Source organism: Diadema antillarum, unplaced genomic scaffold (assembly GCF_040938485.1).
Source record: "Diadema antillarum isolate AM-2024a unplaced genomic scaffold, OU_Dant_1.0 seq00002352_RagTag, whole genome shotgun sequence".
Lineage (NCBI taxonomy): Eukaryota > Metazoa > Echinodermata > Echinoidea > Diadematoida > Diadematidae > Diadema > Diadema antillarum.
In genome coordinates this window covers 49,553-75,802 of record NW_027272966.1, presented here as the reverse complement: position 1 = coordinate 75,802, position 26,250 = coordinate 49,553, and the positions used below count along the sequence as shown (strand labels likewise).

General features: G+C 39.7%; 1 protein-coding gene across 1 annotated transcript in view; it reads right to left on the bottom strand.

The window, feature by feature from the left end:
- Positions 1-284: 284 nt before the first annotated feature.
- The window catches only part of LOC139714628 (large ribosomal subunit protein mL38-like), a gene marked incomplete at its 3' end in the record, with an annotated part of 38,427 nt that continues 12,461 nt past the window's right edge, over positions 285-26,250 (bottom strand). Inside the window, exons 5-7 of the mRNA XM_071626308.1 lie at positions 17,685-17,757; positions 15,098-15,143; positions 285-443 (exon numbers count right to left, since the gene is read on the bottom strand). Of these exons, the coding sequence (XP_071482409.1) occupies positions 285-443; positions 15,098-15,143; positions 17,685-17,757 (278 nt within the window). The remainder of the gene's footprint in view (positions 444-15,097; positions 15,144-17,684; positions 17,758-26,250) is intronic.

Here is a 26,250-nt window from a genome sequence, read left to right as displayed (position 1 = left end):
CTGTTAAGCCCCGAGAGTATTTTCAGAAGGCATACTTCCTGCTAAAAAGTCACTCCATACCCCATCCCAAACCACAGCATCCCAAGCATGGTGACAATGTGGCAAAAATTACTTTTAGATCACACTCTGGGAGTATTGTATGTCTCGGACAAGGTTAAGACTCGATCTTTCCCTTCATTTTGTCCTGAAACTGTCTGTGGCAAATGTGCCACATACAATGTATGTACAAGTCTGGTGGACAGCTCTTACTGAGATAGAAGCATCAGTTAGTGTGAGTCCCTTACCATGGCAACCGTCTCCTCTCACTGCTGTAATCTATCCTGCCTTCCTGCTTGAAGAGGATGAAGACATAGCGGTGATAGCCCGTTCCCCTGGCTGGGAAGGGAGGAAGGTAGTCCACCAGTGTGTCCCCCTCTGCTATCTCATTGCCAGGTATGTTACCTCTGATCATATAGAAGGGGGAAGGAATGTGATTGGACTGTTCCATTACACAAGTTAGCATGGAAAATCATTTAAGTATGTGAACTGCACATCTCTTTTCAGGCAAGTTACCTTTTGATTAAGGAAAAAAAATAGAAATGTCGCCGTGGTGACTGGTATGCCTCCACCATAAGGCATTTTTTCCTGATAAGTTTACAGTAAGTCTTGAAAATGTGTGATGACAATTTCACATAACTGGCAAAATATCAAAATGACATGTTTGTCACAAATGTGTCGAGTATTCACTTTCCTTGAACTAGGTTGAATTGGATTAATAGCTACTGTATACGCTATATATTTCGCGTGGGTTTTATTTTCGCGAATTTCGCGAGTCGGGAGCTATTCGCGAAATTAACAACACGCGAAAATATTACCTTCCAAAATGAATCCCTTGCCTTGATGATACGAACATTTCAGTACTAGTATACCATGTCACGGCTTACCGAACAGACCATACTGGCTAAGCTTGTTTACGCACGTCCACGTCTACTTACGAATACTGTAGAGAGCCAATCCATTATCGCAAGGGGACCACTCGTCAGAAATCTAGCGCGATGGACTTAACCACTTCAAAAATGTTGAATTCTGACTTACTAGTTCGCAGAGTTTGGTAAGTTTTTTTCATGCAGTGTATAACTAGTATCATTCTTATTTGCTAGTAAGTTGAAAATTCACACTTTCTTTGCCACTTCATATTTTCTCTGGTCCCCTAATCGCGAATTTAACCACTCGCGAAAATGTGTGACAGCGGCAATTCGCGAAAATTTATGTACGCGAAAATTATAGCGTATACAGTATATCATCTAAAAGAGCAGGTATTTGAGGATTTCAGGATTTAAAAACCTTCCCAGAGAATCTCTATTGGGTAATACATGTATACACTATGCAGGGGTGGATCCAGGAATTCCATAAAGAGGGGGCGCGTTTACAAAATTAAAGGGGGGCGCACGCACCCCTGCCCCCATTTTTTTCTTTCTATTTCTTTTGCTTCAACAAAAAATAAAGGGGGAGGGGGGGTGTGCGCCGGTTGCGGTCCTCCCTGGATCCGCCCCTGCTATGGTTCAAGAAAAATCCTTCAGGCATTGAGAGATGTGAGGGAAATATTGAAATTTTGAGAAGTTGACTGGACCATTGACCTTTGACCCCATGGCCCCCTAAATTCCCAAGATAATCACTGCTAGTCAGTACATGCATATGTACAAGTTTCATGACTGAACCTTGAACCATTACCAAGATATGGAGAAAAAAGTGAAATCTTAACATTTTCACCTGACCTTTGACCTCACGGACTGAAACTCTCTAGAGAAAATACACTAAGTTTCAAGAAAATACCTTTGGGCATTGCATAGAAATTGGGGAAATAGGGAAATTTTGAGAATTTGACCTTGACCTTTGACCTTGAGCAGGTGCACCCAAAAGTTGATAGGCACAACTTTGCCCACACTCTCTCTCTCTCTCTCTCTCTCTCTCTCTCTATATATATATATATATGCAAAGTTTCATTGGGATACCTCAAATGGTCTTTTAGTAACGCTGTCCACAAAATTGATTACGGACGGACGGAAAGACGGACAACCCCAAAACATAATGCCTCCAGCTCCACTTCATGGCAGAGGCATTAAAAAAAAAGATACAAAAAAAAAATAGTGTTTGGAACCTATGCCAAAGTCCAGTTAACACAATGAAATCTGCAGCATGTGACCTGCATATCACATCACACATGATGTACAGTAAACCTCGCCTAAGTCGACATCGCATAAGTTGACAATTCGCTTAAGTCGACGCGATAAAAAAGTCCTGATTTTTGCCTTTGTTATTCCTTGAAAATTTCGTCTTAGTCAACATTTGTAGGTAGACAACTCACTTAAGTCGACATGATTTTTAGTGCCAACTGAGCTGAAAAACGTGTTAATTCCCTTGTCTAAGTCAACATAATTTTTCGCTCAAATTTTTATCGCCATTCTTTGAAAAAGAATTGTTTTCCCACTCTGATTCGCAGCATTTCTACTCGCTAATTCGCTAGTGTATACAGCGCGATAATACCGTTCGTGCCATGCATCCGTTGTTCTGTACGCCTGAATGTAAAGGGCATACCTTCATTTACACTCGAGTACTACAAGTAATACCCAAGGTAGTTCACTTTCTTCCTTTTCTCCCTCTCTCTGTCACAGTGTTTGTGTCTGTGTGTATCGTTTGGTGCAGGTCAGCGTGATGCAACTTACGGTACAAACGTGGAGCTAAAGCTCCACGGTCTAATGAGGGTGCAACGGGAAATTATTCTCGAACAATTTCTTTTTCTTGCTTTTTGTCTCGTTTAAAATTACATGCATTGTACCTTGGGATGTACACTGGCCTTCTAAGCTAAGTCAAAAAGAAATTTTGTGTGATGACAGTCAGTAATGTATACAATTTTGTCAAATATGCTTATATCACACCTCCTCTCTGCACGCTCATCATTTGTTCACGCATCTTGCAGGATATATTTGTTACGGGTAATTTTGTCTATCCGAAAATGCACTGAGGTTCGATCGTTATTCTTAAAACACAAATTCGTACATCTAGGTCCTAGTGCCCGTTTATTTAAACGCAACTAAAAAAAAAAAAAAATCAAACGCAGATGCATCACATCATCACACGCAACTTTGAATTTAAACGCAAGTGCATTGCTGAAAAGACTTGCGTTTGATAATCAGAAACTAGAAAATACGAAACTGAAACTCAATTGCGTTCAAACGCGACTCTAGAAGTCCAATAAATCACACGCAATGCTGAAAGACTTGCGTTTGATAATCATACAAAACTACATGAAACTAAAACTCAACAGCATTTAAACGCAACTCTAAAAATCAAACGAAAGTTCATCAAATCACACGCAATTTGCATTGAAACGCAAGTGCGGTACCGAAAAGACTTGCGTTTGATAATCATATGAAACTAGAAAATTGTACGAAACTGAAACTCATTTGCGTTTAAACACAACTCTAAAAAAATCAAATGTAAGTCCATTAAATCACACCCAACGCTGAAAGACTCGCGTTTGATAATCATACGAAACTACACGAAACTAAAACTCAACAGCATTTAAACGCAACTCTAAAAATCAAACGCAACTTCATCGAATCAGACGCAACTTTGCATTTAAACGCAAGTGCGGTACTGAAAAGACTTACGTTTGATAATCATTATGAAACTAGAAAATTGTACGAAACTGAAACTCAATTGCATTCCAACGCAACTCTAAAATTCAAATGCAAGTCCATTAAATCACATGCAACGCTGAAAGACTAACGTTTGATAATCATACGAAAATAGAACATTGTAGGAAACTATAAAACTCAACAGCGTTTAAACGCAACTCTAAAAATCAAATGCAAGATCATCAAATCACACACAATTTTGCATTTAAATGCAAGTGCGGTACCGAAAAGACTTGCTTTTGGTAATCATATGAAACTAGAAATGTCGCTATGGCGACTGACGCCTCCACCATAATGCATGATTCTCCCAACAGGTGTACATTAGTATAATGTCTTCACAATGTGAGATAACAGTTTCACATAAATGGCAAAGTATTGAAATGACAGGTTTGTCAGAAATATCTTGAATGTTCACTTTCCTTGAACTACATTGGCTATAATTGTCTATTAAAGAGTGCAGGTACACATATTTGGGGAATTGAGGATTTTTACTTGACTTCTGACTAACCCTTTATGCATTGAGTAATTTTCAAGGTATACAGAAAGAGTGTAATTACAGTATAAAATAGTGGGTTTTTTTTGCATCTAAACCTGGCCTTGACCCTTAACCTTTGACCTTTGACCTTCTGGCTGGAAATTTCCAAGAGAATCTCCATTAGGTTATACATGTATATTAAGTTTTTAAAATAATAATGCAAGCATTGCATGTATTAGTATACGAGGGAAATAGTAAAATTTTGATGAGTTGACCTTGACCTTTGATCCCCTGACTATTGACCCATGACCCCTAAATTCCCTAGATAATCCCTGCCAGTCAGTACATTTGTATGTTCCAAGTCCCATGAAGATACATTGAACCATTTGTGAGAAAAGTGAAATTGTAACATTTTCACCTAATCTTTGACCTTTTGACCTTTGACCTTATGACATGAAACTCTCTCTTGAGAATCTCTATGCAGTAGTATATGTCTACACTAAGTTTCAAGAAAATACCTCTGGGCATTGCATGGATATGGGGAAACAGCAACATTTTTAGCATTTGACCTTGACCTTTTGACCTTTTGCCAGTGTCACTAAAATCTACTCAACTAACTGCCCTATCATATATCATCCTTGGACCAAGTTTGGTGAAAGCTGCTTCGTCCAGTTTTGAGTTATCACGTAAAAAGATAAATTTTAGGATTTGACCTTGATCTTTGACCTTTGACCTCTGTCCGATTTCACTCAAAAATTAATCAAGTAATTGTCCCACCATACATCATCCTTGGACAAAGTTTGGTGAAATTTGCTCGTTCCAGTCTTGAGTTATCTCGTAAACAGATACAATTTCATGATTTGACCTTGACCTTTGGTCGATTTCACCCAAAATCTAATCAAGTCATTGCCCCATCATACTTTATACTTGGACCAAGTTTGGTAAAATTCCAGTCAATATTACTCAAGTTAATGCGTAAACGAATGCGGACGGACGTACGGACGGACGGACAACCCAAAAACATAATGCCTCCGGCACCACTTCGTGGCGGAGGCATAACTAGAAAATTGTACGAAACTGAAACTCATTTGCATTTAAACGCAACTTAAAAATCAAATGCTAGTTTATCAAAACACAAGCAACGCTGTATTTAAACGCATGAGCGTTGCAGAAAAGACTTGCATTTTTTGGTACAAAACTAGAAACTGCATCTAAACGTTAAACGCACCTCTTCTACAAATCAACGCAGGTGCGTTGTTGAAAAGACTTGCATTTTTTTTTTTTTGGACGCAAAACTAAAATATCAAACGGAACTATCGCCGTGACCGAACTTCGTGGCAGGGGAAAGACATCGCAACATTTACACGTTTCAAACTACCGAAACGCATGTAGTTTCACGAAATTGCAACGAAAAAATGGTAACAAATAATATTGTTACAGTTCGCTATGCTGAAGGTTTGAATCTCAGTCAAAAGTTTAATTAGTCTGACAGTCGAAAGAGGTTTGTTTTAACGAAGGTAAGTTGGGTAAGAAGATAAGGTCTGCGCCATATAGAGCGGTACTGTTGTGAATTGGAGCCCGAGAACAATTATTTTTCAGAGTACAGCAATAGAAATTTAAGCAGAACAAATATTGCAACTTAGGGAAGGAAAATCATACATATTTCAACTCAGTCGGCACGAAAAATCATGCCAGAATCATACGAAATCACACGCATGTCTTTTCGGCAATGCACTTGAATTTAAACTGCAAAGTTGCATGCAATTTGGGGAATTTGTGTTTGATTTTTCAAATAAAGTTTAAAACGTAAAGTTTCTAGAAACGGGCAAAGGTTTCCGATCCCGCCCTCTCAAAATCTCTCTGCAGATTGGGCAACTGTGAGGTGTCGTTATAATACCTCAGTACCCGGGTGAGATTTATGCATGAATTAAAATAGGATTGTTGCTAAGACACAGTAGGCATGTTTCGACAGCAAAAGGAGTGAAATTTGGATTGCGATCCGCATCACGTTCCAAATCTTACTCTGTACAGGGGAAATTAATTTTCATTTATAAGTCGACAAAATGTCCACTTCAGCGCAAGTCGACTTTCGCGTAAGTCGACGCCTTTTGCTCAGTCCCGATTATGTCGACTTAGGCGAGGTTGACCATATTTACATGTATGCTGCAGGTAAATTCTTGGACAAACACCTGGATTTAAATGACTGTGACAGTCTAGGTTTCCTGAGCTAAGCCATACATTGTCGTCTCTATTAAAAGAAGAAAAAAACCTAAAAATGTCATTATGGCGACTGGCATGCCTCCGCCATATCGCATAGTTCTCCCAATAGGTTTACAGTATGTCTTGATGATGTGAGAAGACAGTTTCACATTTAAGCCAGTTTGGAGTTAGCTTACAAATGTACATATGTGCACATGGGTACAAATCACCTTTTCTCAGTTGGTTAGGCACTTCACTTGGTTTCAAAGTGACATGATGCATAGGTTTGCCTGACGTAACAGTTGATGGAATTCATCAATCATGTTCAACCACAGATCCACAATATTTTGTACGATTTTCATTAACCCATTATAAGGACAGGTTGATTTTGCTACAACACGCATTTCCCATAGACCCCTGCCCGAGTATACTCGGGACTCGTCCTCAACAAGTTAAAAACGCGTAGACCCGGAAGTTGCGGGGGTGCTGTTGGATGATAGTGCCGATCACGTTAGCTTTGATTTGAAGATTGCTGAAGTTGAACTGTCATCAAGAGTAAAGCGCCTAGGTGTTGCTAGGTAACGTTGCCTTCGTTGTCTTCTGCGCATCATGCAGTCTGTAGTGATGCCAGGGTGCATGCTTTATAGTATGATGTCACAGAAGAAGTTTGATAAAGCTGTCATGATCAGCCGTATCATGAGCCGAACTGTGATCGGACCACTGACTACAGTGGATCAGACTTCTTCGGACTCATGGAAGTGGTCTAAGCGTAAGCGCTAAAGAGGAGTCGATAGCATAGGTCTCTGTAGGAAACTTGCGCCGTCTGCCCGCGTACACATTCGACTAAACCACTATAGGTGTATGTGTCTTTAAGAAATGCTGCTACCATGGCAACCAATTGTTCAACAATGATGAAAGATTAAGTTTACACATTTACATATTATTCCAGTTACATGTGCCAAATTTCAAGTCAAATACTAAAAAACTGACAGAGTTTGCTCAATTCAAAATATTTATGCATGCTTTATATTGAAAAAATGCTTTCACCATGGCAACACATTATTCAGCATTGTTGAAAGTTGTATTATGCACAGCTGAAATTTACATCGGTCATATATGCCAAAACCTTATGTCAAATGCTCAAAAACTGAGGGAGTTATCTAAATCCACTGGTAATTTGCATAATGACAGATTGTGCCAAATTCCCAATATCTTTGTATGATTTACCTTAAAAATTGCTGTTACCATGGCATCATATCATTTGACAATGACAAAAGATGAAGTATGCACATACAAACAACATAGCAGTCACATGTGCCAAATTTCAGGTCAGAGTTAGAATAAGCCAAATATTTTGTATGATTTGTATAAAGACTGCTGTTGCCATGGCAACTGATATCTTAACACTGATGAAAGAAAGTGTCTTGCACAACTACACATTACATTGATGGCATGTGCAAAATTTCAGCTGAATTGCTTTAAAACTGAGAGTATTTTGATCCACAACATTTTGTGTGATTTTATGAAAATCTGCCATTGCCATGGCAATGCATCACAGGATACAAACAAATAGAGTATCTTGCAGATCTACCTATTAAAGATAGCAATCAAACATGTCAAATTTGGGGTCAATTACTCAAAAACCTAGGGAGTATAGGTCAATCCACATATTTTTGAAGGATTTGTATAAGAACTGCTCTTGCCATGCCACCAACAGATTTCTCAACACTCGAGAAGATGGTGTCTTGCACAACTACACATTACATTGATGGTGTGTGCCAAATTTCAGTTGTTCGATTAGTTTACAAAAAAAAAAAATTGCTGTTAACATGGCAACTCATTACAGGATACTGACAAAAAGGGCATTTTGCATATGATCGCAGTCCCACATGCTATGATAGCAGTCCCACATGACAAATTTTAGGTCAATTGCTCAAACAAGAGACCCGGGGGTCTTGCGCTCACCTGAGTATTGCAAGTTCACCTTCCATGCAGTAACTAATCTAAATTACACAAGCATTACACGAACTGGAGCACAGTGCTCGAAGGGGGGGGGGGGGGGGAGGAAGACAGACAAAAAACCCAAATTAAGGAATCTTTTTCAGATCTTCTTTTCTGAAATTGCAAGTGATAAGCTTCGATAGTGCCATGTGTAATTTAGACTAGTCACTGCATGGAAGGTGAACTTGCAATACTCGGGTGAACGCAAGTTTAGTGAAAATTTGATCATGCATTCTCAAGAAGAAGAAGAAATGTAAAATAAAGGTCGTAATTTGAACCGCTCCAAATTGGGGGGGGGGGGGCACCCTTACATCTGCCATGAACAAACTTGAAACTACGGTCATCAATGTGCTTACTCATAGTATCAACCACTTCTGGTTCTAGAGAAGATTTTTACGAATTCCTTTATTTTGTGGATGGCACCTGCCACATTTGGTGGAAATCCATCATGGGGTTTTCATGAAGAAGATGAAAATATACAATTTAGTATTAACTTAACTCTATCACTTCTGGTTCTAGGGAAGATATTTGAATAATCTTTAATTTTGGGGGTTTGGGTCCCCTGGGGCCCCAAGGGGCCCCCCAGGGGAAGCATGGTGCCCATTTGAATACACATCATAGAATTTTAAGGAGAATGATGCATCAAGCTTTACAGTATTTTACACATTTTTAAAGGGATCGTACAGTTTTGGTTGAGACCTAATTTCAGGTTTCTGACATTTTTTTTTTTGAGATAATGAGAAACCTCTTATGAAATATGAAAGAGCATGTGATTCTATGATGAATTCAACGTTTATTTGATGAAAATTGGTTTTGAAATGGCTGAGATATCCAAAACAGAAATTTAAATGAGAACTTACCTGTTTGAAATTTAAATTGTATTTTATGAGGAAGGCGAAGGAAGAGACTACGATGCATAAAGAGTAATAATAGGAGAGCCCGCACGCGCGGTCCAGCAATATCAGTAAGCTCCGAAAAAATGTGAATACCAATACCAGCAGTCATCCTACTGCTATTGAGAACTACCTGAGATTAAGAAGAAGGGTGGGAGAGGAGGGACTGTAGTCTCTTCCTTCGCCTTCCTCATAAAATACAATTTAAATTTCAAACAGGTAAGTTCTCATTAAATTTCCTATTTTATTTCGGAAGTCTCGAAAGAGACTACGATGCATAAAGAGTAATAATAGGGGACTTTGAAGCTGGTAGTCACATTTTTGGCCACACAGAACTGTGCCAATGACCATAATTACCACAAGGGGTACAATGTATGGCTTTACCTTTTATGATAATACTGCATGGCTGAAACCCCTATTCTCATTCCTGAGGGGTTTCGCGTAATATGTTTGAAATGTCTTCTCGTTACTCCAGCCTGCCTGTGCCAAAATCTCATGTACAGGCAGATCTTTCCTCTGGGCAGCAGACGCTGAGGCTGCTCTCGTGGAGTGTGCCGAGAACAAGCTGGTGTCAATCCCCAGCTTCTGTCATAACTGTCTTAATCCATCGTGACAAAGGTTTGGGTAGAAACCCTGTGATACGGTTTACAAAAACTTATTAACAGATACTTTTGGTCCTTCCTAATGATCTGAGTCCTTCTCAGATACTCTCGAAGGTATCGTACAATGCAAACTCGTCTGTCTGGAGGGTACGCTCTTAGGCTAACGACTTGGCCTGTATTACCAGGTCTGTGGTGCTTTAACAAGTCATCAATGACGAAATTGACAGAGTTGTCTTTGAATGTCATCTTGTCTATTCTCAAAGCATTCAATGTCTGCACCCGCTGTGCTGAGAGAAGCGCTAATAACATTGTCACTTTCAACGTTAGCTCTTTCAAACCCAATTCACCTGCAGGTGATTTCCTCCTCAGATAGTTGAGGACAGTTCTAACGTCCCACACCTCCGTGTAGCGTGGTCTGGGGGGTCGTAAGTGAAAGACTCCCTTCACAAATCTAGTTATTAGAGGATGAGTACTTATGGAAAACGAACTGTCTGTGAAGTGTCAGAAATGCCAGTGCACTTCTAGCAGAGTTTATAGTACCATAGCTGGCTCCCTTATGGAACAAGTCTGAAAGAAATTCTAGTGCCCATTCCGATGAGGTCTGGAGATAGTTAATGTTGTTGGCAGTGCAGAAAACTTTCCATTTGCTGATGAAGCTATGATATTGCTGTCGTGTAGATTTCCTCCAAGAAGCTACGATGACCTTGACGGTCCCTGCACTCAATCCCTGCGACCTGAAGGGTTGGCTGAAAGCCTGCAACAGAGCAAATCCAAATGTTTGTGTAAGGGGTGGGGCATAAAAGACACAGGTTGAACAAGAAGTTGTGCATGTCTACATAGGACAAGTGGTTTTTCAGTCAGCATGTCCTGAAGTGCTGGGAACCATGATTGTGTAGGCCAGTTTGGTACTATTAACAACCCTGTGGCTTTATCTGCCCTTATCTTTTGCAGACATTTAGGGATAAGGCAGAAGGGAGGGAAAGCATAGAACCATAATGGACCCCAATCCACTGTAAATGCATGTACATTCTCTGCCGAAGGATCAGGCTGCCAAGTGATATACCTGGGTAGCTGTGCATTAAGTCTGGAAGCGGAAAAGATCGATTTCAGGGAGGCCGAAATGTTCTACCACTTCAGTAAATTGGGTTTTGTTAAGCATCCACTCTGTTCGATCATTAAACTTCCTTGACATGAAGTCTGCTGTGGTATTGAGCCGTCCTGGCAAGTAGGCGGCTGTGATCCAAATCTGTCTTTCAATACACCATTCCCAAATATCATGAGCCAAATTGTTGCATTCCTGGGATCTGAAGCCCCCCATATTGTTGATATATGAGACTGCAGTTGTATTATCCATTCTAATGAGAACATGAACATTTCTCAGGTTAGAGCAAAAGGACTTCAATGCCAATCCTGCTGCAAGGGTTTCTAGATAATTTATCTCATTGTTAATAGCCTTTTCTCTTTCTACTTCATTCCATCGTTCCCCTATGTTTGTGCACATGTCTGTTGCTCCCCAACCAGACCCACTCGCATCAGTGCGCAATTCTATTGTATGCCTGGGTCTGTCGATAGGATTAGAGGTGTACTGTATGTGATCAATCCACCACTTAAGTTCCTGTTTGGCTCTACTAGACAAGCTCATTTTCCTATCAAAATGACCTTTATTGGCCTTCAATGCCAAAATCTTCTCTTTTTCCAAGATTTTGTAGTAGAGGGGCCCATATTGGGCTGCAGGAAAGGTAGCAATCAGTTTCCCTATTACTCTAGCCACTTCTCGGATAGAGGATTCTGTGGCATGCAACAGACTTGTGCACTCAGCAGTGATATCTTCCTTCTTAGATTCAGGAAGAGTAACTGTCATGTTCACAGAGTTAAGGACAAATCCCAAAAAGGTGATTTCTTTAGTGGGTTTTAACACTGATTTAGTCTGATGGACAAGAAACCCCAAGTCTTCGAGGAGATCAGTCGTAGCATCGACTGCTCTTTGAGTGCTAGCCTCACTCTTCCCAATAATGATAGTATCATCAAGGTATCCCACTACCATGTGACGTGCTCTTCTCAGATGAGCAAAAACCGGTTTGAGAAGCTTTGTGAACAAACGCGGTGCTGTACTAAGCCCGTTTGGCAGTGCGCAATATTGCCAAAGTTTGCCCTGCCACACAAATCGCAGGTATTTCCTATCCTGCGGATCAACTGGTACTGAATAGTAAGCATCCTGAAGGTCGACTGAGGCTAGCAAGCAATCTGGTGTAATAAATTGCGTTGCTGTATGGATGGAATCCATTTTGAAATGCTGATAGACTAGGCTTTTGTTCAACTCTGAGAGGTCAAGAATGACCCGAAGGCTGCCATTCTTCTTAGGGCGGGTAAAAATGTTCGAGATGAACTCCCCCACTTCATGTGAACAAGGTTCAATAACATTCTTGGCTGCCAGTGAATCAATTTCAGCTTGGATATTGGCCAAATCTTCATTCTTTACTTTGAACTGAACCAAAGGATTAACCCTTTCAGGTGGAAAACATTCAGGCTTGAATTCAAGTTTATAGCCATTCACAGCTTGTAGTACTGTGGGATCTGAAGTTAACTTCTCCCAATTACATGCATGAAGCCTCAGTCGACCTCCAACTGGATGGTCATTTACACATGAAGTGGTAGGTCTAGATTCTATAGATCTAGTAAATTGAGGAGTAGATCTAGAATACCGTTCTTCTAGATAAGGTAGAAATGCATCATGGTCAGTTACTGACATGTCAAATGAGCAATATGTTGAATCTATATCTCCTACCTCTTCAGAGGCGGGCTGTTGGGTTACTTGTTGTGGGGAGTCTTGCTTCTGGCCAGTGGATGAGCTCTGCTCTGTGGCCGTTGCTGTGGGGGAGGTCGCGACTTCCCCTGGTAGCGCTGGTCTAAAAAAGGACGATTTGCCGTTCCATGCACGAAGCGTGAGGCTGCAGCGCTACGCGAGCCCGTCCAGCCCGCATCGCGAGCCTGCCGGCGAGCTCCGCTGTTGAAGGGCCGTCTGTACGGATGGAAAGAGCCGCTCGGACGAGAAGTATGTTTCTGCTGGGTCCTCATGACCCCAGCAGAGGCCTTATGTTGTTCTTTTAGATCTTTCATCTGTCTTGTGAGATCATCACCAAACAACAGCTGCGTGACTGGTGTAGAAGGCTTACAGAGATGCACGTATTCCGAGTTGATGTCCGGCTTAATCAGCTCCTTCCGCACGCAATTCAGTTCAAAGTGCGCATTACTCAATAGAGCAAGTGCGTCTTGCTGAGACTCGGAGATATCTCGCGCGTCGAGAGAGCGAAGAAGAGCCCCAATATCGCGAGTCAGACATTTCTGCACTCGCTGTAGTTTCAAATCACGATTACGCGTGACGGACTGCAAGTGTTCCCAAATGGGAGCGTTCACTTTAGGTGTATCGAGGTGGGGGCAGTTGCTCGGTGGGGGGTATTTTTCAACCGTTTCCTCGATGGCTTTATCTTCTAGTTTGTTGCCAATAAAGTAGTTCACCGATTTTGCAATTTCCTCGTCAACTGCCTCCCCAATCCCGAGGGGGATAGCATACTTGGCTGCCAACTGTGGTAGCTGTGCAGCAGGGGGAACCTCTTCCACCCCTTCGTCAAAATCGAACGGTCCATCACGCTCTGCGTCTTCAGACGTAGACGTATCAAAATCGTCCCCAACAAAATGGCGGACGTTAGTAGGCAAGCGGGAAAATTCCTCCGCTGTAGATTTCGATGTAGACGCGCCTGTATGTACCACAGCGGCACGGCTAGTGGTTTTATCATGCGATTGGGGAAGGTGTTTCACCACTTCGGCGAGGAGATTTTCAAGTTTGTCTAGACGAGAACTAACGTCCCCGGAGGTAGACGCCCGATCCTCGGAAGGGGCTTTCGATACCGTATGAGGAGCTTTTTGGGAATTTTCTTCATCGTCTTCTTCCCTGAATCTTGAGCCTTTCCGATGCTCACATTCTTCTGTACGTGCGCCGTACCGGCATCGCCGGAGGGAGGCGCTGGTGGTGGTAACTCTGACTTCGTGGCACAGACCTCCTGTCCACGTGTAGCACGTAAAGCGAAGGATGGATCGTGCTGCTCTTTCGAGCTCATATTTATCGAACCAACGTAACGTTTAGGCTCGAAAGATGCGTCAAAACACTTCTCAGTAGGTTCCGGATGACCGGCGAAGCAAAATTTTCTCGCGAGAAGGAAAATTCCGGCGATGAATTTATGGAAAAATTTCAAACCGCGGAGCTATGCAGGAGAACCTCCTGTCGGCTGGAACGAACGCGAACGTATTGCTGGACGCGCGTGCGGGCTCTCCTATTATTACTCTTTATGCATCGTAGTCTCTTTCGAGACTTCCGAAATAAAATAGAGCGATTCTAATAAAGTGTGGGACCCACACTTTATTACGATTGCTTTGTTTTACCTTGTTTTTGGATGTTTCAGTCATTTCAAACCCGATTTTCATCAAATAAACGTTCAATTCCTCTTAAAATGGTATGCTCTGTATTATTTTATAAGTGTTTTCTTGGTATCTTGCAAAAACTTAAAAGCCCAATTCTGCATCTCCACCAATACTGTACTATCCCTTTAAGAATTGAAATTCAACAATCTGGTGCACACTTTGGTTGGATTACTGTGAAACCAGAAATGTTTGCCTGCATTTTAATTTTGCAAATTTCACGAGAACCAAGACTTGCAAAATTAAAATGCACACGAAAGTTCTTGTCTACACTATATGTATTGAGTGCCTGTGGCAATTTGTGAAAATTTCAGGCTGCGAAAAAGGCTGTCTGCTCCAATTCGCAAAAATTTCTTGCTACACAGCTTTTGCATTATTTTCAATAAAAAAAATGAGAAAATTAATTCTTTAGGGGAAAAAGGACAGGCTAAATCATGGTACAATTGTTTCTGTTTCCGCATGCATCTTCACTGTGCACTAAAGATATGGAGGTGGATAGCACTCACTAGCAATGACAGAATAAATGGCAGCGAATGGAGTGGTGACACTCAGATATCACAGTAATGCCGCATGTATTCTCACTCTAGGATGAGACATGTAATTAGCAAAGACACACATATGGAAATAATTTTTGTGTGATTTTCTCATTTGCTGATCAAATTGTTTGTAAATTTTATACCAGGTATCTCTGTCTCAAGAACTTGGGGGTTTGACTTTTTTTTTTGTTTTTTGTTTGGGGGGGGGGGGGGGGGGGGACCGGAATGCCCATATACTCACATGAACCAGTGCACATATTCAGCTTCATTATCGACAAGATGTCCATCTGTGGAAAAAAGACAAAATTCTTTCTAGTCAGTCAAAACCAAGACAGCATTCGTTGTGTCTGAATGACTGTGTTATTGTATGAGCTGAACATTTCTCCTACAGATAATTTTGCGAATTGCTACTTGTAAGATATTTTAGTGTATTTTTTATTTTGTGGTTGCAAGGGTCTAGTAATCATTACTTCATCTTTCAGGAAATAAATAAAAATGAATAACAAGCGACAATACTGGTACTGATTGTTTTTACTTGGCTATTCCTTATCTAAACATCTAAGTGTGTTTTGCATTTGAAGTAAATACACTAGTGTGTTGTTATATGCCCAAGATATCACTACGTCATGGCCCATGCAGCATGCTAAACCTACAGTAGTTACTAGTTGTGCATGATCCAGACCTGGGCATGGCTTGATTTTCTTTTTCTTTTTCTTTTTCTTTTTTCTTTTTCTTTTTATATGATATTTTGGCACATTTTCATTATGGCAGTCCAACGGCTATTCTCAAAATTCATGAAATATAACCATTGTAAAATTTTCAGCTGTACAGTACAGTACATCAAATCAAGGAGGGTGCACTCTTTACCATAATTCTCTTTATCTATTGTATGAGAACATGACCAGATTAACTACAACTATCATTAGAGGTGATTAATAACCCCGCTCCAGCAGCCCAGCCTCCTATGAAAAAGAATTTGTCTAAGGGTTTATGGGGTACAAACACAATCGGCATTTTACACAAATGCACCTATAGGTCTTCATACAGACCAAATTTGACCTTAATAGCTTAATACTTCAGTTTGATACAAAAATGTGTGGTTACCATGGCAATGCTACTTTCTGATACTAACAGAATGGTGTCTTGCATATCTAAACCTATAGATCATACATACTAAATTTGATCTTATCTGCTTGAATGCTGTGGAAATAATACAATTCATAAAGTTTTAGTAAAGTTGTGGTAACCATGGCAATACTTTGGCTGGCAAACACAAAAATCATGTCTCCACTTCTAAACCTCAATGCCATAATGTCCCTTAAATTTGATTTCAACTGCTTCACAATTGTGGAAGTAGTTCACTCCACAAAATTTCCAAGAAAAAAATGTAGTTACCATGGCAATGCCTTGTTGGGTACAAACACAAACGGCGTCTTGCAAAACCACACCTTAGATCCATTATACGTACCAAATTTGAAACAAATTGCTTAAATACTGTGGAAGTAATTCGCTCCACAAGGTTTTGGTGAAATTGTGGGTATCACATCAACGCTTTCTCTGACAAACATAAGAAAAAAAAAAAGTTTTCCACATCTATACCTAAATGCCATAATGTCCACCATATTTGATTTCAGATGTTTCAATTGTAACCTAAGTAATTCACTCCACAAGTTTTTCAAGAAAATATGCAGTTACCATGGCAACACCTTATCAGGTACAAACACTATGGCCCGAATTCGAGAAGGTGGTACAAATGAAATCATGGTTTAAACCATGGAGCGCCAAGTGTCGCACGGAATATTTCGTTACGAAATTGGTCATTTCGTCTACAAAATGACCGTTTCGTTAACGAAATTATCATTTTGTGGACGAAATGTTCATTTAGTTACAAAATGTTGTCATTTCGTTACAAAATAATCATTTCATCGACAAAAAGACTGATTTCGTAACGAAATATTCCATGCAACACTTGGCGCTCCATGGTTTTTGTCCATGGTTTAAACCATGGTTTCATTTGTACCACCTTCGTGAATTCGGGCCAAAGAGTGTCTTGCATATCTACACCTAAAGATCATTATACATACCAAATCTGAAATAAATTGCTTAAATACTGTGGAAGTAGTTCGCTCCACACAGTTTTGAGAAAATTGTGGTTACATTGGCACTGCTTCCTCCGACAAACACAAAAAACATGTCTTGCACATCTACACCTCAATGTCATCAAGCACCCTGAAAGTTCAATCTACACAGCTTCAAAACTGTAGAAGGAGTTCATGATGCAAGATTTGCAATGGACCGCCTGACCGCCCGACCACGCACTGATTTCTATATACCTGTTATACACTTTGTGTATACGGAGGTATAAAAATAGTTTGCAATGTCTCTAATTTTATTACCATGATATTTGTTATTTTCAGAATGACATTTGGCATTGTCACTTAAAAAACAATAATTTGTGATCAATAACAAAAGACAATACTGCCTATGCTCATGCTACGCTATTCATCTGCTCATGCGCAAAGTGGAATTACAAACTGGCCTATTCTCAGGTGTAGTCTATTTGATATCCAGAAACAACAGTTACACTTGACTGATTACAAAATCAGCCAATAAGGGGCGAGTAGAAAGAAACAAAGTGGATGGTTTGCTTGACATACCCAAGTTGATCATATAACTATGCTGGTGAAGAGAGTAAATTTGCTAAGACACAAATAAACAAACATTAAGCTTTTATTCTGCATTGTGAAGTCAGGGAAAGCTGTGAGACCTTGGCTTTATGATCTAAGGGTCATACCTCATATTACATTACAGTCTACAGTATATCTGACCTGGATTTGTCATCAAAAGAGTCCATAGGCTACTGTCTTTGTCTTCAAATTTGACTGTTGGAGGCTCTGCTGACTGTGTGACAGAAAACAAAATACAATGTAGCAAAAATCATAATTTGATATTAGTCTTGCTCGTTTTAAAGTAGTCATCACACAAAAAATAGGTTGATATTCATAAATAGAGTAAATTATACATTTTGGAAAGCTTAAGTCTGTAGGAATATGAATAATTAAGTTTCAGAACGTGAAAACATCTCTAGAACGACGGAGAGATGGTGTTTTGAGACCCTTTTCTGACCGCCAGAACCCGATATGATGGCAAAATTTCGGGGACCGAAAATTATGACGTCATGCAAGGAACACATCAGCCCTACGCTGATGCGCTGTTGCTACGCAGTGCCGTGGTTCAAAGCGTGAATTCCGCATGATCTGCGTAGGAGGCAAAGTCTCTTCGTCACAGAATCAGGTACAAGTTGGTTATAATTTTTGCAATTTTTTTTTTCTTATTGAATCCATCTTGCTTAGAATTACTAGTAAGTATACAGATGTCATCTTTTTAGACTTCTACTTGCACTTTTGGACTTCAGTCTCACCTCTCTAACGGCTCGTAGGCCTATATAGGCGCTCTCCTTGAACTAGAACCAGAAGCTAACTCTGCAGAACCCTAGCTACTCGTAATCACGTAGGCCTACATGACATAGATCTAAAGCCAACGGTTAGACGTGCAAGCATGGTCAATATTTCATTTAGGTTTTACTTTGTGTCGTAATATACAAACTTAGTCAGGTACATAATCATATTATGAACTCTTTTGTGTGCATGCCACTTACGGTACTGGTAGCTATTTAGCTTGAGTGAAATCAAGCCAGCTGGTGAGCGCTGCCGGTAAAGAAATTGCTAGAAATTAGAACCGTCGGGCACCGGGCATTAGAAATTGTTGGGAGCTCTATCAATCAGCCGCACAAGCACGCTTAGAGCGCATTTACACCAGACACGGTAACGGCAACGGTCTGGTTTATTGCTATGGTGCGCCAAAGTAGGCCTAGATAATGTCTAATACTGGTAAAACTAGAATTATCACTGAAGGTGATTAAAGGGGCATAGTCCCGGTAGTGCAGAGGGCGCTGTTGATGACACTGCCGATCACCGTTAGCATTGATACGAAGATTACCGAAGTTGAGCTGTCATCAAGAGTAAAGTGCGTAGGTGTTGCTAAGTAACGTTGCCTTCGTTGTCTTCTCTGCGCATCGTGCAGTCTGTAGTAATGCCAGGGTGCGTGCATAATGTGCTTGTTATTATGACATCACAAAAGAAGTTTGCTAAAGCTGTCATCCCCCTCAGCCGAATCATGAGCCGAACTGTGATCGGACCACCAACTACAGTGGATCGGACTTCTTCGGACTCGGGGAAGTGGGCCAAAGCGTAAGCGCCAAAGAGGAGTCGACAGCGTAGGTCTCTATAGGAAACTTGCTCCGTGCGCCCGCGTACGCATTTGACTAAAACACCGGGACCATGCACCTTTAATACCCCCGCCCCTAGTGTTGCTTTATAGTATGTGATGTCATGAGGGCAATGACGTTAATGGGTAATTCCATGGGGTTGGGACTGAAATTGTGACATACAAGTTGAAAATTCAAGTTGGGTAAACTGAAATTTCCTTTTCCCCCCTGATTTGTTACTCCCATTCTTCAACTTATTCCACTAGAAATCTGTTTATTACTTCGCACACTTTCAGTCAGCATGGGTAAACAGGTATGGCAGAATACCTATGTTACACGGACTTCATTTGTTGACATCATTCATAATTTTGTGTTCTGAAATGATAACAATGAACACATCCACGTTTTTTTCATCCATAGCACATCAACATGTTATTTAACAGGTGCATGAGATCATTATTAGTAAGATTGTATGTTCTGATGTCAACTGCAAGCCACTTTTATTAACATGTTTTCTTCTACAAACCATTAACAATTTCAATCAAAGGTTAACTTTTTCTTCAAGAGTGACACAATGATAATATTCTTAAAAGCACCACAATTGAAGCAAGTGATTTGCATGGGTATTCAAGTGAAAACATGATTTTATTGTTATAATCAGGGGTTTTCAGACAACAACCTCGCCCACGGTGTACTACCTATGTTACACGGACAGTATGTCTTTGTAACATAGGTACACTACGACATATCAACTGATTTCCTTTATTGTGGTGTGAGATGTTAAAACCTACACATATAGACTTTATGTATGTTCCCACAAATAACACTATTGTAACAGTTCCTTGGAATTATATCTACTGCACACCTGTGGAACAATACCTATGTTACACAGACTTCAATTCTTTGTAACTCTGGTATGAAAGAAGGCAGACTTTAAATCAGAAGAAGAAGAAGAAAGTGAAGCTTTACACAATTTGACCTAATATACACTAACAACATCATCAACTAGTTGTCAACTAATTAAGAAAACTAATAAAGAGAAATCAGACAAGTCTTCTTGTCTTCTCCATGTTCTTTGTTTGAAATTAATTTCTGCTCTTTTGTCCAATGTCCATTTAGCCCTCGATTTTTATTTTTCTTCTGTCCATTTTCCCTCTGTGCAGTTTTCTTCTTGTCTAGTTTGTTACATATGCTCTTCTTGGGTGTTGCTTTGTCGGCTTCCTCTCTGTTTGGGGAGTGCTGTGGATGTGTCCTTTTCACTCTTTCATGTAGTTTAACACGTAGCGGTGGCAGAGGAGGAGCCATGGCAGATTCATCAACAAACTGAACAAAAGGTGTAAAGAGAAATAGAATAAAAAAATTAAAAGAAAATTTTTGTCGGGGTTGACTATATATTCCTGTTGATGTATCTGTGTGTTTATGAATGGAATTAAATAATTTTAACAATTTTGCTTACATTTCTACCTTGCTTGGCATACCCATTAGCTAGAGTTCCATGTGTACCTCCCACCAAAATTGAAAAAAAAAAAATGGGTTATGCTTAAAAAATGATGTAAATATTAATAATGATAATATAGCATGTAAAACATAGGAAAATATCATTTTCATACTCTAAAAACTTGTTTTCAGATGTAAGCTAGGAAGGGCAGGTCGCTGCCCCCAGTGTCCTAGCTAAGGTTAGGGCTAGGGTCAGGGTTACGGTTACGGTTATGGTCCTTAATAGACTCCCAAAATAATACTAGGCCCTATTTTGTATTCATCCCCCATCGAAATTGTCGCCCTCTTTTTGAATGATAGTGTAGAGCAATAATAGTCCAATTGTGATTGGGGTTCATAATTTTATTGAAGCCTTTCCTACCCACTACCCACCCAAACTGAAAAGGACACTGGCATTTTAGCTTTGAGACTTCACAGTGGGTGAACATGGAATGGAAATGGTGAATCCTTGTGAAATGTTAACAAGTTCATCAGAGCATCTAACAGGTCAGTGAAATCTTGGAAGGAAAACATTGACATTTTCGAAGTAAATCTGTTAAAGAGAAAGAATTTCACAGCTCCTAGTTCCCTCAATATCACCAGCAAAATAAGGCAAACTCTATTTCTCTAGTTCAGATGCAGTCTGGACATCTACGTTTTCCAACTAGTATATAGTGATTAATACTAACTCTAGCACGTCTACCTTGGTAGATACCTAATGACAAAAGGGTCCAAAAATTCACAATAATCGGGAGGTAAAACAATTTTATATTGCAGTGAAGATACACTGATATACTTTTGTATGGTTTTCTAAGAGAGGAATATATGCTCCTTTTGCAGAGACCGGCATGGACAGAAAATTTGCCAATCAAAATTATGAACATGAACCTGTAACAAATATCTCAGTATGTGGGACTACAGTATCATCATCCACCGTATTTTTGGCCAGTTCAGAGGTTTAGATGTCGTTTTTTTTTTCTCTAATAGAGTTACAGAATATGACAAATGTTATTATTTTCATAAAATAGCGTAAAAGCTTACCAATTGACATCAGAAACATTAAAACTCCTGTACCTACGTTACATGGACAACGGCAGAAAAACAGATCTTGCGCTGTCCAGGTAGGTGTATATTGGCTGTGAGTAGTTTTTCTGCCATTGGGGGAGGACTGCCAGTGACATGAATATGATTGCTGAAGTTAGTAGCTCTTCTTTTTATCGCGAGACGCGTCTTTCCTTACCTACGTTACACGAAGAGGCCGGACATTGCACTGAAGTACAGTGATATGTTCCGTATTTTCTCGTTTATTTGGAGGATTTTGATGCTAATTTTTAGATAAGAATACTCCTGAAATATAAATCTCATTATAGAAATAAAGTTTCTAATCATATTATGATTGGAAGTGTATGTAAAACCATGCTATACCTATGTTACAACAAAAATTGCCATGGACATCGTTTGTAACATAGGTATGAGGTTGCTTGAAGATGCTCTGGTGTTCTTATTTTGTTACAAATGTTTATGTGCCTTGTAGTCTTTGTAGAAGTCACCTTGCCTCTCTTAATTATGATAGGCATAATGCTGAAAGGTTGTATATTCCTGTTTTACATTGCCATGAAAACGGCATATATTTATGTCACAACATAAACCACAAAAAACCATGGGACATCATCAGTGAAACAGTCATAGACAAAATACATTTGTACACAGGCTTGTTTTTTTTTCATCAAATAATTCTTCACACATTTGTCTCCAAGAATAACTGCAAACCACAGACATTTATTTGATAAATTTTTCAGAATATGACTTTTATTCCCTACACAACATGAAAACCTAGAGAAGACCCAACCCCATGGAATGACCCTAATACCAAGCTTGTGCATACACCGAATTAGAAACAGAATAATTTTAGTTTACTGTACAATTACAGAGTTGACACTGAGTATAAAACTTACAGCAAATGGAAACAAGCTTTCCCCCAGCATCACTACACTTAAAGACCATCATACACACCAAATTTGACCTTCATAGCTTGAACGTTTTTTTTTTATATACAAAAATGAGTGGTTACCATGCCAACCCATTTTCCTTAAACTAACACATTGGTGTCTTGCAAAACTACACTTCTAGATCACGATACATACTAAATTTGACTTTAATTGCTTGAATGATGGAAAAGTTATTCGATCTACAAGGTTTTGGTAAAATTGTGGTTACCATGGCAACGCTTTGTGTGACAAACACAAAAATCATGTGTTCCACATCTATACCTCAGGGCCATAATGCCTACCAAATTTGGTTTCAATTGCTTGAAAACTGTGGAAGAATTTCACTCCACAGGATTAAAAAAAACAAACATGCAGTTACCATGGCAACGCATTGGCCGATACAAATACAAAGGACATTTTGCAAAACTACACTTAAAGAGCATCATACACACCAAATTTCGCCTTCATAGATTAAATGGTTCAATTTGATAAAAAAATGAGTGGTTACCATGGCAACACATTTTTCTTATATTAACACATTGGTGTCTTGCATAACTACATCTCCCGATCATCATACATACTAAATTTGATCTTAATTGCTTAAATGATGTGGAAGCTATTCAATCCACAAGGTTTTGGTAAAATTATGGTTACCATGGCAACGCTTTGTGCGATAAACACAAAAATTATGTGTTCCACATCTATGCCTCAAGGCCATAATGCCTACCAAATTTGATTTCAATTGCTTCAAAACTGTGGAAATTGTTCACTCCACAAGACTTCGAAGAAAACATGCGGTTACCATGGCAACACTTTGCCAAGTACAAAAACAAAGAGTGTCTTGCATAACTACACCTATAGATCATCATAGATACCAATTTTGAAATTGATTGCTTAAATACTATGGAAGTTATTCAATCCACAAGGTTTTGGTAAAATTATGGTTATCATGGCAAAGCATTGTCCGACAAACACAAAAAAAAATGTCTTGCACATCTATACCTCAATATCATCATTTACCCTGAGTTTCATTTAAATTGCTTCAAAACTGTAGGAGGAGTTCGCGACGCAAGAATTTGCAACAGACCAACCGCCCGCCCGACCAATGACCGGTCACGGTGATTCCTATATGTGACCCTGCACCACAAAACAAACAGAAAGTCGCCAGACATGAAATTTTAGTTAAGAGCATATTCTGAAAGAGCAGATTCTAAGCTTTAAAATGATACATAACTCAAATCAAATGGACTCTCCTAACCTATCTAAATATTGGAAAGATAGCACATACTCAGGAAAAGTGTGAACTGAGAAAAGAGGCTCTGAAGTACACAGTCAGACCGCAACGTGGCTGTTAATGAGCTCAAATCAAAAATTTATCGTACGCACAGGTTTTTGCGCATGTCCTTCTCGGCACCCGAGATTCTGCGAGATATTCAGAGACGAAATGCATGGTCGACGAGATTCACTTACGGACGACATTAAGATCTACTCTCTGTGACTAATTGACATGATTTGTGAATATTTTATATAAATCACATCTTTTAATGCTTACATCACGTAAAATGAACTTATGATACCATCATTCTTATCACTACATCCTACTGACATTTTTAAAACGATCCTAAGACAGATTATGACAAGGCTTTCTATTTATTGATCACCCGACCCGTTCCAAGATTGAATCACCTCATTACTGATATCCAACGTTCTAGAGATTCTTGTTATAATAGCACAGTAAGAACTGAATTGGTCCCTCGCTTAGAAAACTATAAAAATTGAAAGTCTCGTCGAGTAAAAATCGTGGTGTGGCAATTTGAGATACATGCATGCTCATGCGCTCCCAGGGTATCATTAGTTAGATTACTCAGTGATGTATACAGTGGATTGATATGGAATAATTATTGTAATACACAATAGAGAGCCCCAAAGAACTATGTGTGCAAAGTAAGTGATCTAGATCTTTTATTATTGATTAATAATAAGCTATTCATCAATGCAACAGTTACTGTATCTAGTTGAGTAAACAAAATCCAAGCCAAAGTTGAGCTGTAGATCAGAGTGGAGTGTTGTTCTTGTTGTTTACGTGGAGATCTCAGTTGCAGTTGCCTGAACCCGAGCGCATATACATACATTGTGCGCGCGCACACACACACATAGGGTCCTACACTTTCATCTACACACAGAGTATTACTGTATGTACAGTACACGTTTACTGTCCTTCCGCGCCGTTCAACTCTCCACTCAGAGGGAATTAACCAATCAGAAACGCGTATTCGCGGCAAACTGAAATCTCGTCAAAAATTAATTGTACAACGCAATGATTTATTCGATCACCTGACCCGTTCTAAGAATCAGTCCACATGAAGTCATTACATTTTCATAGTATGATATTTCCTCTTTCATTTCATACCTCTTCCATTTTGGTCCACGTTTATTTCATTGTTCTGTACCCCATAAGAAAAATGAAAAATATGCAAATTTTATGTTTTATAATTTCCTTGTTCAGTATATTTTATATGTCACAACCTTTCAAGTGGTCGGATGCCATCAAAGTACAACTTTTCAGCTTTTTATGGATGTATAAATCATGTAGATTGGTAATGTCGTTTAGATTTACAGGGACTCTAAAAATGTGGTCTTCCAGCTCATTACGTATTCATGTCCGCGAGGTCCATGCATACGCGTACCATAAATGCGAAGGTTTTTCAGGGTGTTGCGGTCTGACTGTACAGTGTCTATTCAAGCGCTTAATCTTCACCAAACCGTGCTGGCTGTGCGGTGAATTGGACAAAATACAGGATGTAAACCACTGGAGTAAAAACAATGAAGGGATTATCAGATTATACTGAAATTGAGCATGCCTTATTAACACATTCTGTCCATAATTAATGTCAATTTTCAAAGCAGTAGCATCATCCTTTCAAAAGTTATTACAGTTGAAAGTAAAGAAAGTGTACAAGGATTTTATGAAACGAAAAGTGGACTCTAAGGACATACCTAATCACACTATTCTATCAAAAAATGTCCGAGATAAACTGCTAAAAACCACACTTTCCTGCCCATTTTATGATCCCGAGTTTTAGTATAATGTAGAAGAAGACTTGCTCTTTCAGAAAATATGAAAAAGTCAAGATCGGCTAGGTTGACCCATTTTACCTATTTTCAGTCCTCACACAAAATCAGTGTGTGTGACTTTTTGTTTGTTTTGTGATGCACGGTCACATATACCCCTTCACACAATGTGTGGCGGGGGTATGACAAATTGAGATCTTAATCCCCTGGAATGCTACCTGCCAAGTTTGGTGAATATTCATCAAGGGGTTTTCAAGAAGAATATGAACATGTACAACTTAAGTCCCCATTTGGACTCATCCCACCCCACTGGGTTCGGGGGGGGGGGGGGGGGGGACCCTGATTCTGCTATGAACAAACTTGAAACAATAGTCATCAATATACTGATTCATTGTATTAACTTAGCTCAATCACTTCTGGTTCTAGAGAAAATCTTTCAAGCTTCCTTACTGGGGGTGGGTTGGGCCCCCTGGGGGACCCCAGGTGGGGCATGGTGCCCATTTGATGGAATTGAGATTCTATCCCCCTAGGGATGCTACCTGCCAAGCTTGGTGAAAACTCACCATGAGATTTTCAAGAAAAAGATGAAAA